Raw genomic sequence first — 12,386 nt, 5'->3', positions numbered from 1 at the left:
ATCATTCCATTCCATTGTTCTGTTTTGTATTCATTTAAACTGCATTGCTGTCTTTGTTTTGCTGGCAATTCTGTGTCTCTTTTCTCATCATTGCTTTTCTTTTTGCATCCTACTGTCCTGTCTTCTCCATGGTTTGCGTGCTTTGTTTTTCTTTCCTAATCTCTGGGCGGTCTGTTATACATTTTGTGCTCCTCCAATAGAGGCAGACAGTGGGTGTATGAAAAAATCTCCAGGTCCCTGGAAGATTTCAGATTTAGACATCATAGTGGATCCAATGCTATCATCTCCCACTTCTTCTCTACAATCTTCTGATCACAGTGTCATCCTTCAGGCACCTGCTGTCTCTGGCACCTTGCACCGTGAGTCTAACCGGGAAGAGAACTGTTACTCCCGTGTAGAGAGATAAAAGTACTAACTAGACTCAACCACATACTAGAGCTGCTTCCTATCTTCTCGTATCACTGCCATTGTATTGAATGTTTGCATGTGTACTATTAACTCCCTTCCAATCAACAAGGGTTATAATTGACGCTTTTTATTTATTAATTATGCTCATGCTGTAAAATGTTGTTTTTGTTTTGTTTTACTTTTGTTTGTGTCCTTATCTGTAATGATTTGTCACCAGCCCAATGATTTGTATCCGCATCGCCAACATATCGATCCCACGGTAGATACTATAGGTTTGAGGGGCTCAGCTTTGTTACGATCCTTATTTTATATATTTTTAGTGTCCATCATACCATGTTGGCCTTTGTATACCTTACTGCAGGATATACCCTAGTGTGTAACAGACTTATGTAGTGCTTCCAGTCTTCTACAGGCTTTAATGGCTTAGAAGTGAGTCCTCACGTGTCTCTTAATTGAGGTCCAGGTGTTAAAATAGAGAGGTGGTGTCCACCAGTTAAATCGTGTTACTTCGGAAAAGAAGGGTCCAACATGATTCCTAGAGCTAATGCCTACCTCAGTGTATCATTGTTATCAAAATCAAAAAGAAAGATCATATTACTCATTGGCTATATCCTGCCATGACTGATAACTAGATCCCAGATCTCGACGTCTTATACCAGTTTTGATTGTACATCCCCATGGTGGACACTCGTACACTGGGCAGCCATCATGGGGAGATGGACATTACTCTGTTAAGGGGCCCACAAATGCCAGGCAGTCCAGTTGGGGGAGATCTACAGCTTTAAAGAATTAAAGCATAGTGAAGCCGTGTTCCTCTCCTGTGCAGCAGCACTAGGAGGAAGGGATGTCAGCACACTTCCTCTCAGCGAGAAGGAAGCCACACGGGAAGGCCTGTGCTACCTGCAGCCTGGAGCAGCTCACTGCCCCTATGAACCACAGGGAAGCCACTCTTCTCCAATACACAGGCAGGCAAAGGCTGGATAATACAGCTCAGTTAGTGCTATCTGTGTGTTTGCCAGCCCTTACATTTGTATAGCAGTCTGTATTTGTTTGTCAATATGTGTGGCAATATGTCTGTGTGTGGCCATGCGTATCTGTTTGGATATGTGTGTGGAATTGAGTATGTGTTTTGGTAAATGTGTGGCTGTGTGTACATCTGTGATGTGACAAAGCGTGAGAGGGAATATCTGTGTCTGTCCGTCCATTTGTTATATCCTTGTATCTAGGATATAAATTGCACAACAAATCACACAAACCAATATTTAGGGATAATATGTATATTTTATTTATTTTTCTCTACACCTCTAGTCTTGATCAGAATCGTTTGCAGGTAACATTTATTTAACGGTTCTTATGTAATCCTCTTATTCAGAGTGTTTCCAATATGTGTAAAAAGAACACTGGTAATCATACAGGCAGGTTGATATATAATTGAACACAACAATACAAAAGGGAAAGAGAACTCTGCCTCCTGTAAGGTACTATGCAGGTTCCCCAATCCATTTCCATCTGTAATGCTCCCACACTCCAAAGACCCCAGATCAGTCGGTCCCTTTCATTCTGTTATTTTGCTCATGTAGAAGACGACAAACACAAAGAGAACGTGCTTTGCACCGTGTCAGACTTTGATGCTGAATCAGATCCCAGTTCTTTCCAGAATTTAAAACCACACGTGGACTGTATGTTTTCTATAATTGGCAATCAAATCGCTCAAAATAATGATTTTATTCAATTATCCTACTATGACTTGAAACCCCAAACGAGCAGTGAATTCATTTTTAGGTTAATCACATTTTCTTTTTTTAGTTCTATTTAATAAAATTTTGCCCTGTGCCCTAGTTTTACATTTTTTTCTGGCAGAAAGCCTACAAAATAAACTCGTGTATTAAGGTCATGCAATTGATGAGTATCGTGTTGGGCTTTTGACGTACTTTAAATGTCACTGGTTGCTGTGGAGACGTTTCTTCTTAAAAAAAAAAAGTCTCTATCACTTGCTGACCCTCCACTCGCTCACTGCAATCTCATTACAACCCCCTCTCTGCCTGGCCTCTTCACTTATTTCCCCTGCTTGAGGATGCTTCACCAAACAGGACAAACTTCCATGACGCCGACGCTCAGTCTTTGATGCTACTTAACGTAGTTCCTGTACTCCTTAGTCAATGATGGGTGGACAGCAGACGTACTGCTCTCCTTTATCAATTAATTCCTTGGCATAGAGTCAATGCCAACGAATTGATTGATAGGTGGGAGCAAACCCTATTTTTAGTTTGGGGCACGATAGGTTCCTTTTAAGATTAGAAAAGAGGACATGTACACAGGACAGTGCCTGATACTGTATTTGTTAAACCCTAAACTGCGTGATCACAGCACCTGTGACCTAAATAGAACGATGCTCGATTTGGTGTTTCACATTCTGCCAACTCACGTATTTCATTGTAGTATCAGTAATGCTTAAAATGAGCCATTATATAAAGAAGCACAAGAAACATTTTGTTTTTACAAATGCAGGAATCTATAGTAGCTGTTCTGTCTTTTTGCTTTTTCTAATCGATGTAGCTTAAAATTTTCGCAGTTTCCTGATTAGCTTCACAGCATGGGAAGCCAATCAGAATATGGCTAGAATTCAGATTTTTTTTTTCCTGTAATTGGAAACTATAAAGGTGAGAATACATTAATGGCTGCCCCCTGTCGGCTGTAAACATAGAGATCTCCCTGAGTTTCCTAGGTAAAAATTCAAATTTCTATAACTTTTATCTAAACATAAAGGTTTCTGCAAACTTGCGTTTTTATATAAAATGACTTTAGTTTAAGCATTTCTGTCGCTTCAATCTAATTTTGTAATTTAGCTGAAAATCTAGTGAATCTATTTGAAAATCACTTCTGTTTGTGTGTAGTTTGTCTTTAAATATAATGTATGTAATTATTTTAATTAAGGGGAACAGTGCTTTCATATTTTCTTGAGGAATAAATTAATGAATAATTGTCACGTATTAACAGTATGAAGTTAACATTTTCTTTAAGCTATACGGATCAATTCAAAATGACATATATTCACTGTGAAAATCATGGCTAAATTCCAGGTGTGTCTCCTATGTTAAATTAGATTTTGTGATGTAATTCCAGTAAAATACAAGTTTAGCAGGCTAAGATTGCCACAAGGCATATGTATGTATATGTGTTTGTAGTATCAGTTAGTTAATTACACGTAGCTAAGATACTGTTATCACTGTACTGACCAGGTGCAGGAATGTAAGAACTGGAATTACGCGTCCCTCTCCTTTGTATCAGATGAGCCACGTGGTTAGACCGGATGGATGAGTTTAGACTCTATTTATTAAATAGGTTAAGGGTATGTGTGGGTGTAGTTAATTGTGGGAGGAGCTACAGTGCTATATAAGGAATGTACTCTATGTATTCAGTACTCAGACTTTGCTGTATTTTGGTGACGCTAGTCCCTCTGAGTCCCGATCGGTGATCCAATAAAGAATCTCTTCCTTCCTGAAGAAACCTGTGTCCATCTCTCTGTGCTTGGCTTCCGTCAGTTTCTCCGGTATCATTTGGTGCATTGGCCGGGAAGCTCATCGTTCAACGGTAGCTGAGAGGCAGAGGCGTGAGACGGTCTATCTTTGCCCACGTTCTCTACGGCTGCACCCCTGAACTTCTGCGTGGACCTCCCTTCGTCTCGGCGCCACTGGTCTGTTGTCCAGGAGATCATCGGCCTCTACGTGAGAAGTGCTGGGGTGTCCCCGTCGATGAGTGTGAACTCAGGTTCAGGAACGAGGAGGTAAGATAACTGCTGTTTTAGACGGCAGGACCCGCTAGGGGTATACCGATTGTGCGGTAGGCCCAAAGGGGTTTTTGAATCTGTATCTGCCCCCTCTGTCGGAGGGAAGGAGCGAAGGCGCACCGCTCGATCGAACGCTCTTTAGTCAGACCGTTTGATTTGGTTAGTCAGGCGGGGTCCAGGTGTAAGATAGCCCTAGCCGGACACCGGTGTCTTGTCTAGACTAGCGTTCTAGGGTGTATATTACGTTCGCTAGGTCGGAGGGACCGGGAGACTAAGCGGCGCCTGTGTAAATTCGGTTCGCTAGTTCTCATCCTATCTGGGCTAAGTGGGAAGGCGTGTAAATTTGGAACCCACTAGACTTTTGATAGTACGACTAAGAGGCGCCTGTGTAAATTCGGATCTCTAGCTCGTTGTATAGTGCGACTAAGAGGCGCCTGTGTAAATTCGGATCTCTAGCTCGCTATGTATATGTGGTGATTGGGCAGTGTGGCTAACCAAAACGGGTGTATATAGTTTTAGGTAGTCCATTCAAGGTACTGGCCAATAGTTTAGTTGGGAATTGTAAATGTGTTAACGATTGTTTTAGTAAAGTGTATATCTTGTTAGATAGCGCGAGCTCAGCCGTCTAGCGAGAGTGTTAATAGTGTGTTGCTGTATTATAGTGCACGGTACCATAACCCTGTATATTTACTGACATTATATAATAAGTACTAATCATTGTCGTCCATTGCATGTTTAACACCATAACCACTAATAATTGTATTGTGACCTTAACTTGTGCTTTGACCTATGCTAACCGTACTGTAACCGCTATTTGTAAAAGACGATGTTACTGGGGTGTGTTATAGACGGGTAATTCGTATATAGAGAATTATAGCGTGGGTGACTGTATAGTTACGCCAAAGGGCATAATATTGATTATATAGTGACTGGTGTAACAGCTGTGTGTGTACGGGAATTCCCTGAGTGTTTATTGTTATTGTGTACGTTTCACTTGGTAACCGTACCACGTGGTGCTGTTGCCAGAGGAAACGGGTGTGACTGTTGAATAGTACGCGTGTATAGTAATCGTTGTCGACGACGTTCCACTGTTAAATATGGGTGCGTCGCAGTCAACGATTCCGGATCCCTTAGGATGTATGGTTAAGAATTTTAAAAAGGGATTCAAAGTTTGTGATTTTGGGGTAAAGATGTCTCCTGTACGTTTGGTCACTTTGTGTACTAGGGAGTGGCCTACTTTGGTTGCGGCATGGCCGCCACGTGGCAGTTTGGATCCAACTCTGGTACAGCGCTTACACGTGGCTGTATCAGGTAGGCCTGAACTTTACGGCCAGTTTCCTTATATTGATTGTTGGAGACAGGCCGTAAATGACTCGCCAAAATGGCTCCAGACATGCCACGAGGAGCAGTGTCGCCTCATGGTAGCTAGGACTTGCTCGTCCACTAGGACTGGTGTTAGGCCCATTTTGGACACGCCCCCTGAGTCCGAGATCCCTTTGCCGCCCCCTTACTTTCCGTTAAGAAGAAGTGACGCAAACGCAGGAAGTCCTGCACCCCTCCCCTCATTACCCTCATCCACTTCCGCTTCCTCCTCCAGTACAGGATCCACCCCCCCTCGTACTAAATCTCCCCTTCCGGAACCAGAATCCACCCCCATTAGAAACGAATATCCTGATTTGGCGCCACTTCAGACTTCCGGTCAAGCTTCATCTAGCTCGGCTCGAAGTGTTTTATTTACGACCTTTTCCCAAAACCGACCTCCCACATCCCCATACCCTATCTCTCCCCGACCGGAACCCATGACTGACGCCTCTCTACGTAGCCCCATCCAAACCCGACAGTTGACTGGTGCCCAACAATTAAAGCACTATCAGATGCCTCTTCGTCTGAATCCCGGGTCAGCTTATATCGATGCCGCAGGTCAAATGGCACACGCTGACCCAGTCTTCGTATATGTCCCATTTACCACAACCGATCTTTTAAACTGGAAGACCCATAATTCCTCGTATACTGAGAAACCACAAGCTATGACTGATCTGTTCACCTCAATAGTACAGACGCATAATCCGACATGGGCTGATTGCCAGCAGTTACTAATGACTTTATTTAACAATGAGGAAAGGACAAGAATAAATCAAGCAGCCATTAAAGCATTAGAGGATAGAGCCCGTGCTTTGAACCAAGCCAATCCAGCAGCATGGGCCGCGACACACTATCCCAACACCGATCCCGATTGGAACGTAAATGGTGCTGATATGGTTCAACTCAGAGCCTATAGAGACGCTATAATTGCTGGCATGAAAGCCGGAGGAAAGAAAGCCATTAACATGTCGAAGACAGTTGAGGTGATCCAGAAAAGCGATGAAGCGCCCAGTGTCTTTTATGACCGATTATTGGAGGCATACCGCTTGTATACCCCCTTTAATCCGGAAGACGCAGACAATTCCCGAATGGTTAACTCCGCCTTTGTCAGCCAAGCATACGGAGATATTAAGCGCAAGCTACAAAAGCTAGAAGGGTTTGCAGGTATGTCAATCACCCAACTAATGGAGGTAGCTAATAAGGTGTATATGAATAGGGAAACAGAAAGCAAGAAAGAGGAGGAGCGCAAGATGCGTAAAAAGGCTGATATGCTAGCGGTAGCGATCGCAGGCGTAGATAAACGGGGCCCAGATAGAGGCAATAATAGATGGAGTAGGGAGCCTTTGAGTAGGGATCAGTGCGCGTATTGCAAGGAAGAAGGGCATTGGAGGAACGAATGTCCGCAAAGAGAGCAGTACGAGAGGGTCCTACCCAGGGCAGGCTACGGAAACTTTAGAGGCAGAGCGAGAGGTAGAGGAGGCCCCGGAGGGAGTAATGGTTATAGAGGGAGTAATGGGAACAGAGGAAGTGTTAGGGAAGACAGGTATATTCCAGCAGCGCAAAGGTCCCGCGATAGAGAAGGTAGGGACTTTGTAGGATTGGCTGACACTGTCATGGAGGACTATTGATACCGACCGGGCTCCATCCCCCTTGGTCGAGCGGAGCCTATGGTCGAGGTATCAATAGGGGGGAAAAGGAGTGCGTTCATGATCGACACTGGTGCTGAACATTCAGTGGTGACTAATCTAGTTGCTCCTCCATCTGGAAGGACTATTACTGTGATAGGAGCAACTGGAAGAAGTGCTGAAAAACCGGTTCTTAAAAGTCGACTCTGTACATTGGGAGGCCACGTAGTAAAACACCAATTCCTTTATATGCCTGAATGTCCAGTCCAATTGCTGGGACGTGATATGCTATCAAAATTACAAGCGCAGATTACGTTCCTACCAAATGGAACAACATCCTTAAAGTTTAATGGACCTTCAGGTATTATGACTTTATCCGTACCAAAGGAAGAAGAGTGGCGACTTTATACAGTGTTGACTAGCCAAAACCCTAGGAGTGATGAGACATTGTTTAACATACCAGGAGTTTGGGCAGAGAACAACCCACCAGGACTGGCCCGCAATATTCCACCAATAAAAATTGAACTGAAACATGGGGTTTATCCAGTGAGCCTAAGACAATATCACATTCCGCAGAAGGCTAAGAAGAACATCCAATCCTATCTGGATAAGTTCATACGGTATGGTATCCTAAAATTCTGTACTTCCCCCTGGAACACCCCATTGCTGCCTGTTCAAAAGCCCGGTACAGATGAGTATCGACCTGTACAGGACTTAAGAGCAGTCAATGATGCGGTTGTTAGCATACATCCAGTTGTACCCAATCCATATAACCTGCTTGCTTTAATTCCGGGCGGGGCTACTTACTTCACAGTCTTAGATCTCAAAGATGCCTTCTTTTGCCTCCGAATTGCCGCAGAAAGCCAATGTATTTTCGCTTTCCAATGGGAGAACGCTGTAACGGGCTCAAAACGCCAAATGACTTGGACAAGACTGCCCCAAGGGTTTAAAAATTCACCTACCCTATTTGGTTCAGCTCTAAGTCAAGATCTACTGGATTTCGAGTCTATCCCAGGAGAATGTGTATTGTTACAATATGTAGATGACTTGTTGATAGCAGCAGTTACAAAAGAAAAATGTCAGCAAGCAACGCACGATCTACTACATATTCTCTGGAAGGCAGGATACAAGGTGTCCAGGAAGAAGGCTCAGTTGTGTTTGCCAACTGTCAAGTATCTGGGATTCCATATCTCTGAAGGTCAAAGGATTATGGGGCCAGAGAGAAAAGAAGCTGTCTGCCAAATACCAATACCCAAGAATAGAAGACAAGTGCGAGAATTCTTGGGGGCAGCAGGCTTCTGTAGGATATGGATTCCCAGCTATGCGATACTGGCAAAACCTCTGTACGCAGCTATCAAAGGTACAGAGCACGACCCCTTCCTATGGACCCAAGAACAGCAAACGGCATTTGAAGATGTGAAGAAGGCTTTGATGAGTGCCCCAGCATTAGGTCTACCTGATCACACACGACCATTCTACCTGTATGTACACGAGCAAAGAAGAATGGCTGTGGGAGTATTGACACAGTACTTGGGATCATGGCAAAGACCTGTTGCCTACATGTCTAAACAATTGGATGCAGTGGCCAGCGGACTTCCACCTTGTCTAAGAGCCGTAGCTGCAGCCGCCCTGCTAGTAGCTGAAGCCGATAAACTCACTCTGGGTCAAGAACTTTATGTACGAGTCCCACATGCAGTACAGACGTTGTTGGATTACAAAGGAAATCATTGGTTTAGTAATAGCCGTATGACCAAGTATCAAGCAATGTTGTGTGAAAACCCAAGAGTGCATTTAGAGACTGTAAACACCTTAAATCCAGCTACCCTTTTGCCACAACCTACTGAAAGTCAACATGATTGTTTGGAAGTAATGGATGAAGTATTCTCAAGTAGACCAGATCTTCGTGATTTTCCCATCCAGAACCCCGATGTTCAATATTACACCGACGGCAGTAGTTATGTGAAAGAAGGGATCCGCTATGCAGGATATGCAGTGACAACAATAGACAAGGTGATAGAAGCTCGGCCATTGGCGAAAGGAACATCAGCACAAAAGGCAGAATTAATAGCACTAACACGAGCGTTACAATTGGCTGAAGGTTTAAGAGTAAATATCTATACGGACTCTAAGTATGCGTTTTTAACCACTCATGCCCACGGAGCTTTGTATAAAGAAAGAGGACTACTGAATTCAGAAGGCAAAGAAATCAAGTACGCAGCTGAAATCCTACAACTATTGGAAGCAGTGTGGGAGCCGAAAGAAGTCGGTATCATACATTGTCGAGCGCATCTGAGAGGAGATGGTGATGTAACCAAGGGAAATCGGATGGCAGATAGTGCAGCTAAGCGTGCTGCTGAATCAGGAAGACAGGAGTATGTAGGGCATATAGCTGCTCTTATACCAACTCCACTGTCCCAATGGACTCCAGTTTATACAGCTCAAGAAGAGGAGTGGTTAAAGACTGAACCGGGAAAGTATTTGGAGAACAAGTGGTATCAGCTAGAAGATGGAAGAATAGTCATACCAGCATCACTAGCGGTAGAAATTGTCCAAAATTATCACAACGGGACACATTCTGGGAGAGACAGTACTGAAGAATCTCTCAGGAAACATTTCTACATACCAAGATTGTCCAACTTGACTCAGGCCATTGTACGCAGATGTGTAACGTGTGCTAAGAATAATGCAAGACAAGGACCAGTAAAGCCACCAGGAGTCCAGTTTATGGGGGGACTCCCCATGTCCGATCTACAAATAGACTTTACAGTAATGCCTAAATCGGGTGGACATCGTTACCTGTTGGTAATTGTGTGCACCTATTCAGGCTGGGTAGAAGCATGTCCTACTCGTACAGAGAAAGCAGGAGAAGTTGTAAGATTCCTGCTACGAGAAATAATACCCCGATATGGACTACCCTGTTCTATAGGATCGGACAATGGTCCAGCTTTTGTTCACCAGTGCCTACAACAACTGACTCATATGCTTGGTATAAAGTGGAGGCTTCATACTGCATATAGACCCCAGAGTTCTGGTAAGGTAGAGAGAATGAATAGAACTATAAAGAACCAGTTGGCTAAAATGTGTCAGGAAACCCAACTTAAGTGGAACGTTCTCTTACCTATAGCCTTATTGCGAATCCGCAGTACCCCTACCAGAAGGATGGGCCTCTCTCCTTTTGAAATCATGTATGGGCGACCACCTCCCGTACTTGGTAACTTAAGGGGGGACTTGAGTCAGTTGGGAGAAGGAATTACCCGGCAGCAGGTTGTAGAGTTGGGTAAGACTATGGAGGAGGTACAGAAATGGGTACAAGATAGATTACCTGTGAATATTTATCCCCCTGTTCATAGTTATCATCCAGGAGACCAAGTGTGGATTAAAGAGTGGAATAATGTACCGTTAGGGCCCAAGTGGAGAGGTCCTTATGTTGTTCTTTTGTCTACCCCTACAGCGATAAAAGTAGCCGAAGTAACTCCGTGGATACATCACTCCAGGGTTAAACCAGCAGCAGTCGATTCTTGGCAAATTACAGCAGATCCAGAGAATCCCTGCAAGATCCGGTTGAAACGCACTACTCAGTCGGAGTAACGAGGAATTATTGTGGATTACAAATTTTATTGTTACAGGTGTGAGTGAGAAGGCCATAATAAAGCCTGTCCGCTTACCAACACATAGTGTATAAGCCAGGAAAGTCTCGAAGGGACACCTGTGAAGACGAGCAGAACTCCATTCCCTGCAGCCCTCACATCCTGGAAGCTGAGGTTCCATCGCACGGACGAAGACTGAGGATGACGGCGAAAGATGTGCTTTTGATTGTGTTTATTTATATGTGTTTTTATATTCAGGAAGGTAGAGGTACCGACACTCCTAGCTGTGAGGTATGCATTAAGACTACGAGAACAGGTAACCATATTTCCCAAACCCTAATTTGGCATTCACAATACGAGTGTAAAGGAGATGTATCGAGATGTAGATACCTAAATATAGACTATAGTGTGTGCCATTTAGGAGTAGGAGAACCTAAGTGCTTCAGTCCAGAGTATCAACCTCGTACAATTTGGTTGACTCTCAGGAATGGAGATCCTCAGGGGACCCTAATTAATAAGACGGTGTTAGAATCCGTACATTCTTCGGGTGTTCTGCTATTTGATGCATGTAAGGCGATATCAAGTGGTAGAAAACCGTGGAATGTATGTGGGGATCTTAGATGGGAGAGGACGTATGGGTCTAATGATAAATATATTTGTCCCAGTAGTAAAAATAAATATGTGAGTCCTAGATGCCCAAATAAAGACTATAACTTTTGTCCATATTGGTCTTGTGTGGGGTGGGCGACTTGGGGACAGACAGTAGATAAAGACATGATAGTGACTAAGTTGCCGACTAGCCCTTATTGTAAGTCTATGGAATGCAACCCAGTCCATATACTTATTAATAACCCCGACAAGTTCCTAGATAAGTATGGAAATTTATTTGGGTTTCAGATATACGGGACGGGTTTAGATCCTGGGACATTATTGTTTATAGGAATAGAGACTGATACGGTATCCTCCCAGACTCATCAAGTATACCATTCCTTTTATGAAGAGATGAGTATAGATAATAAGATCCCCCATAACGCTAAAAACCTGTTCATTGACCTAGCTGAAAGTATTGCCGGTAGTCTTAATGTTACCAACTGCTATGTGTGTGGAGGTACTAACATGGGAGACCAATGGCCTTGGGAAGCAAAGGAGGTAATGTCCGGTTCTGAGGCAGTTGACCAACTAATATCTACACAAGCCGATTATCATTTGAGTGTTAGAGGTAAATCTGAGTGGAGATTAAAGACCTCCATCATAGGTTATGTTTGCATAGCAAGGAAAGGAATAATGTATAATACTTCTGTAGGAGAATTAACTTGTCTAGGGCAAAAAGCTTATGATGATGATACTAAAAATACAACTTGGTGGTCGGCTTCAAATGTCTCAGAACCATCTAACCCGTTTGCTAGATATGCCAGTTTAAAGGATGTGTGGTTTGATTTATCCATCACATCTACCTGGAGAGCCCCAGCAAATTTGTACTGGATCTGTGGTAAGAAAGCCTATTCGGAGTTGCCACAGGACTGGGAAGGGGCATGTGTGTTGGGTATGCTCAAACCATCCTTCTTCTTGTTACCGATTGAAACAGGTGAGACTTTAGGTGTTAAAGTGTATGATGTG

At 43.6% G+C, this 12,386-nt stretch overlaps 1 protein-coding gene across 7 annotated transcripts in view; it reads left to right on the top strand.

The window, feature by feature from the left end:
- The window catches only part of PPP1R13B (protein phosphatase 1 regulatory subunit 13B), an 87,789-nt gene that overhangs the window by 61,129 nt on the left and 14,274 nt on the right, over positions 1-12,386 (top strand). For 5 of the 7 annotated variants that reach the window (XM_063439184.1, XM_063439183.1, XM_063439182.1 and 2 more), the window contains one exon: positions 201-359. The exons of the other annotated variants lie outside the window; for them this stretch is intronic. In XM_063439184.1, coding sequence (XP_063295254.1) covers positions 201-359 — 159 coding nt within the window. The remainder of the gene's footprint in view (positions 1-200; positions 360-12,386) is intronic. 7 annotated transcript variants of the gene reach the window in all.

This window comes from Pelobates fuscus, chromosome 13, assembly GCF_036172605.1.
Source record: "Pelobates fuscus isolate aPelFus1 chromosome 13, aPelFus1.pri, whole genome shotgun sequence".
In the NCBI taxonomy this organism is placed as follows: Eukaryota; Metazoa; Chordata; class Amphibia; order Anura; family Pelobatidae; genus Pelobates; species Pelobates fuscus.
The sequence above is the reverse complement of the archived record's forward strand: the minus strand, read 5'-3'. Positions and strand labels throughout refer to the sequence as shown.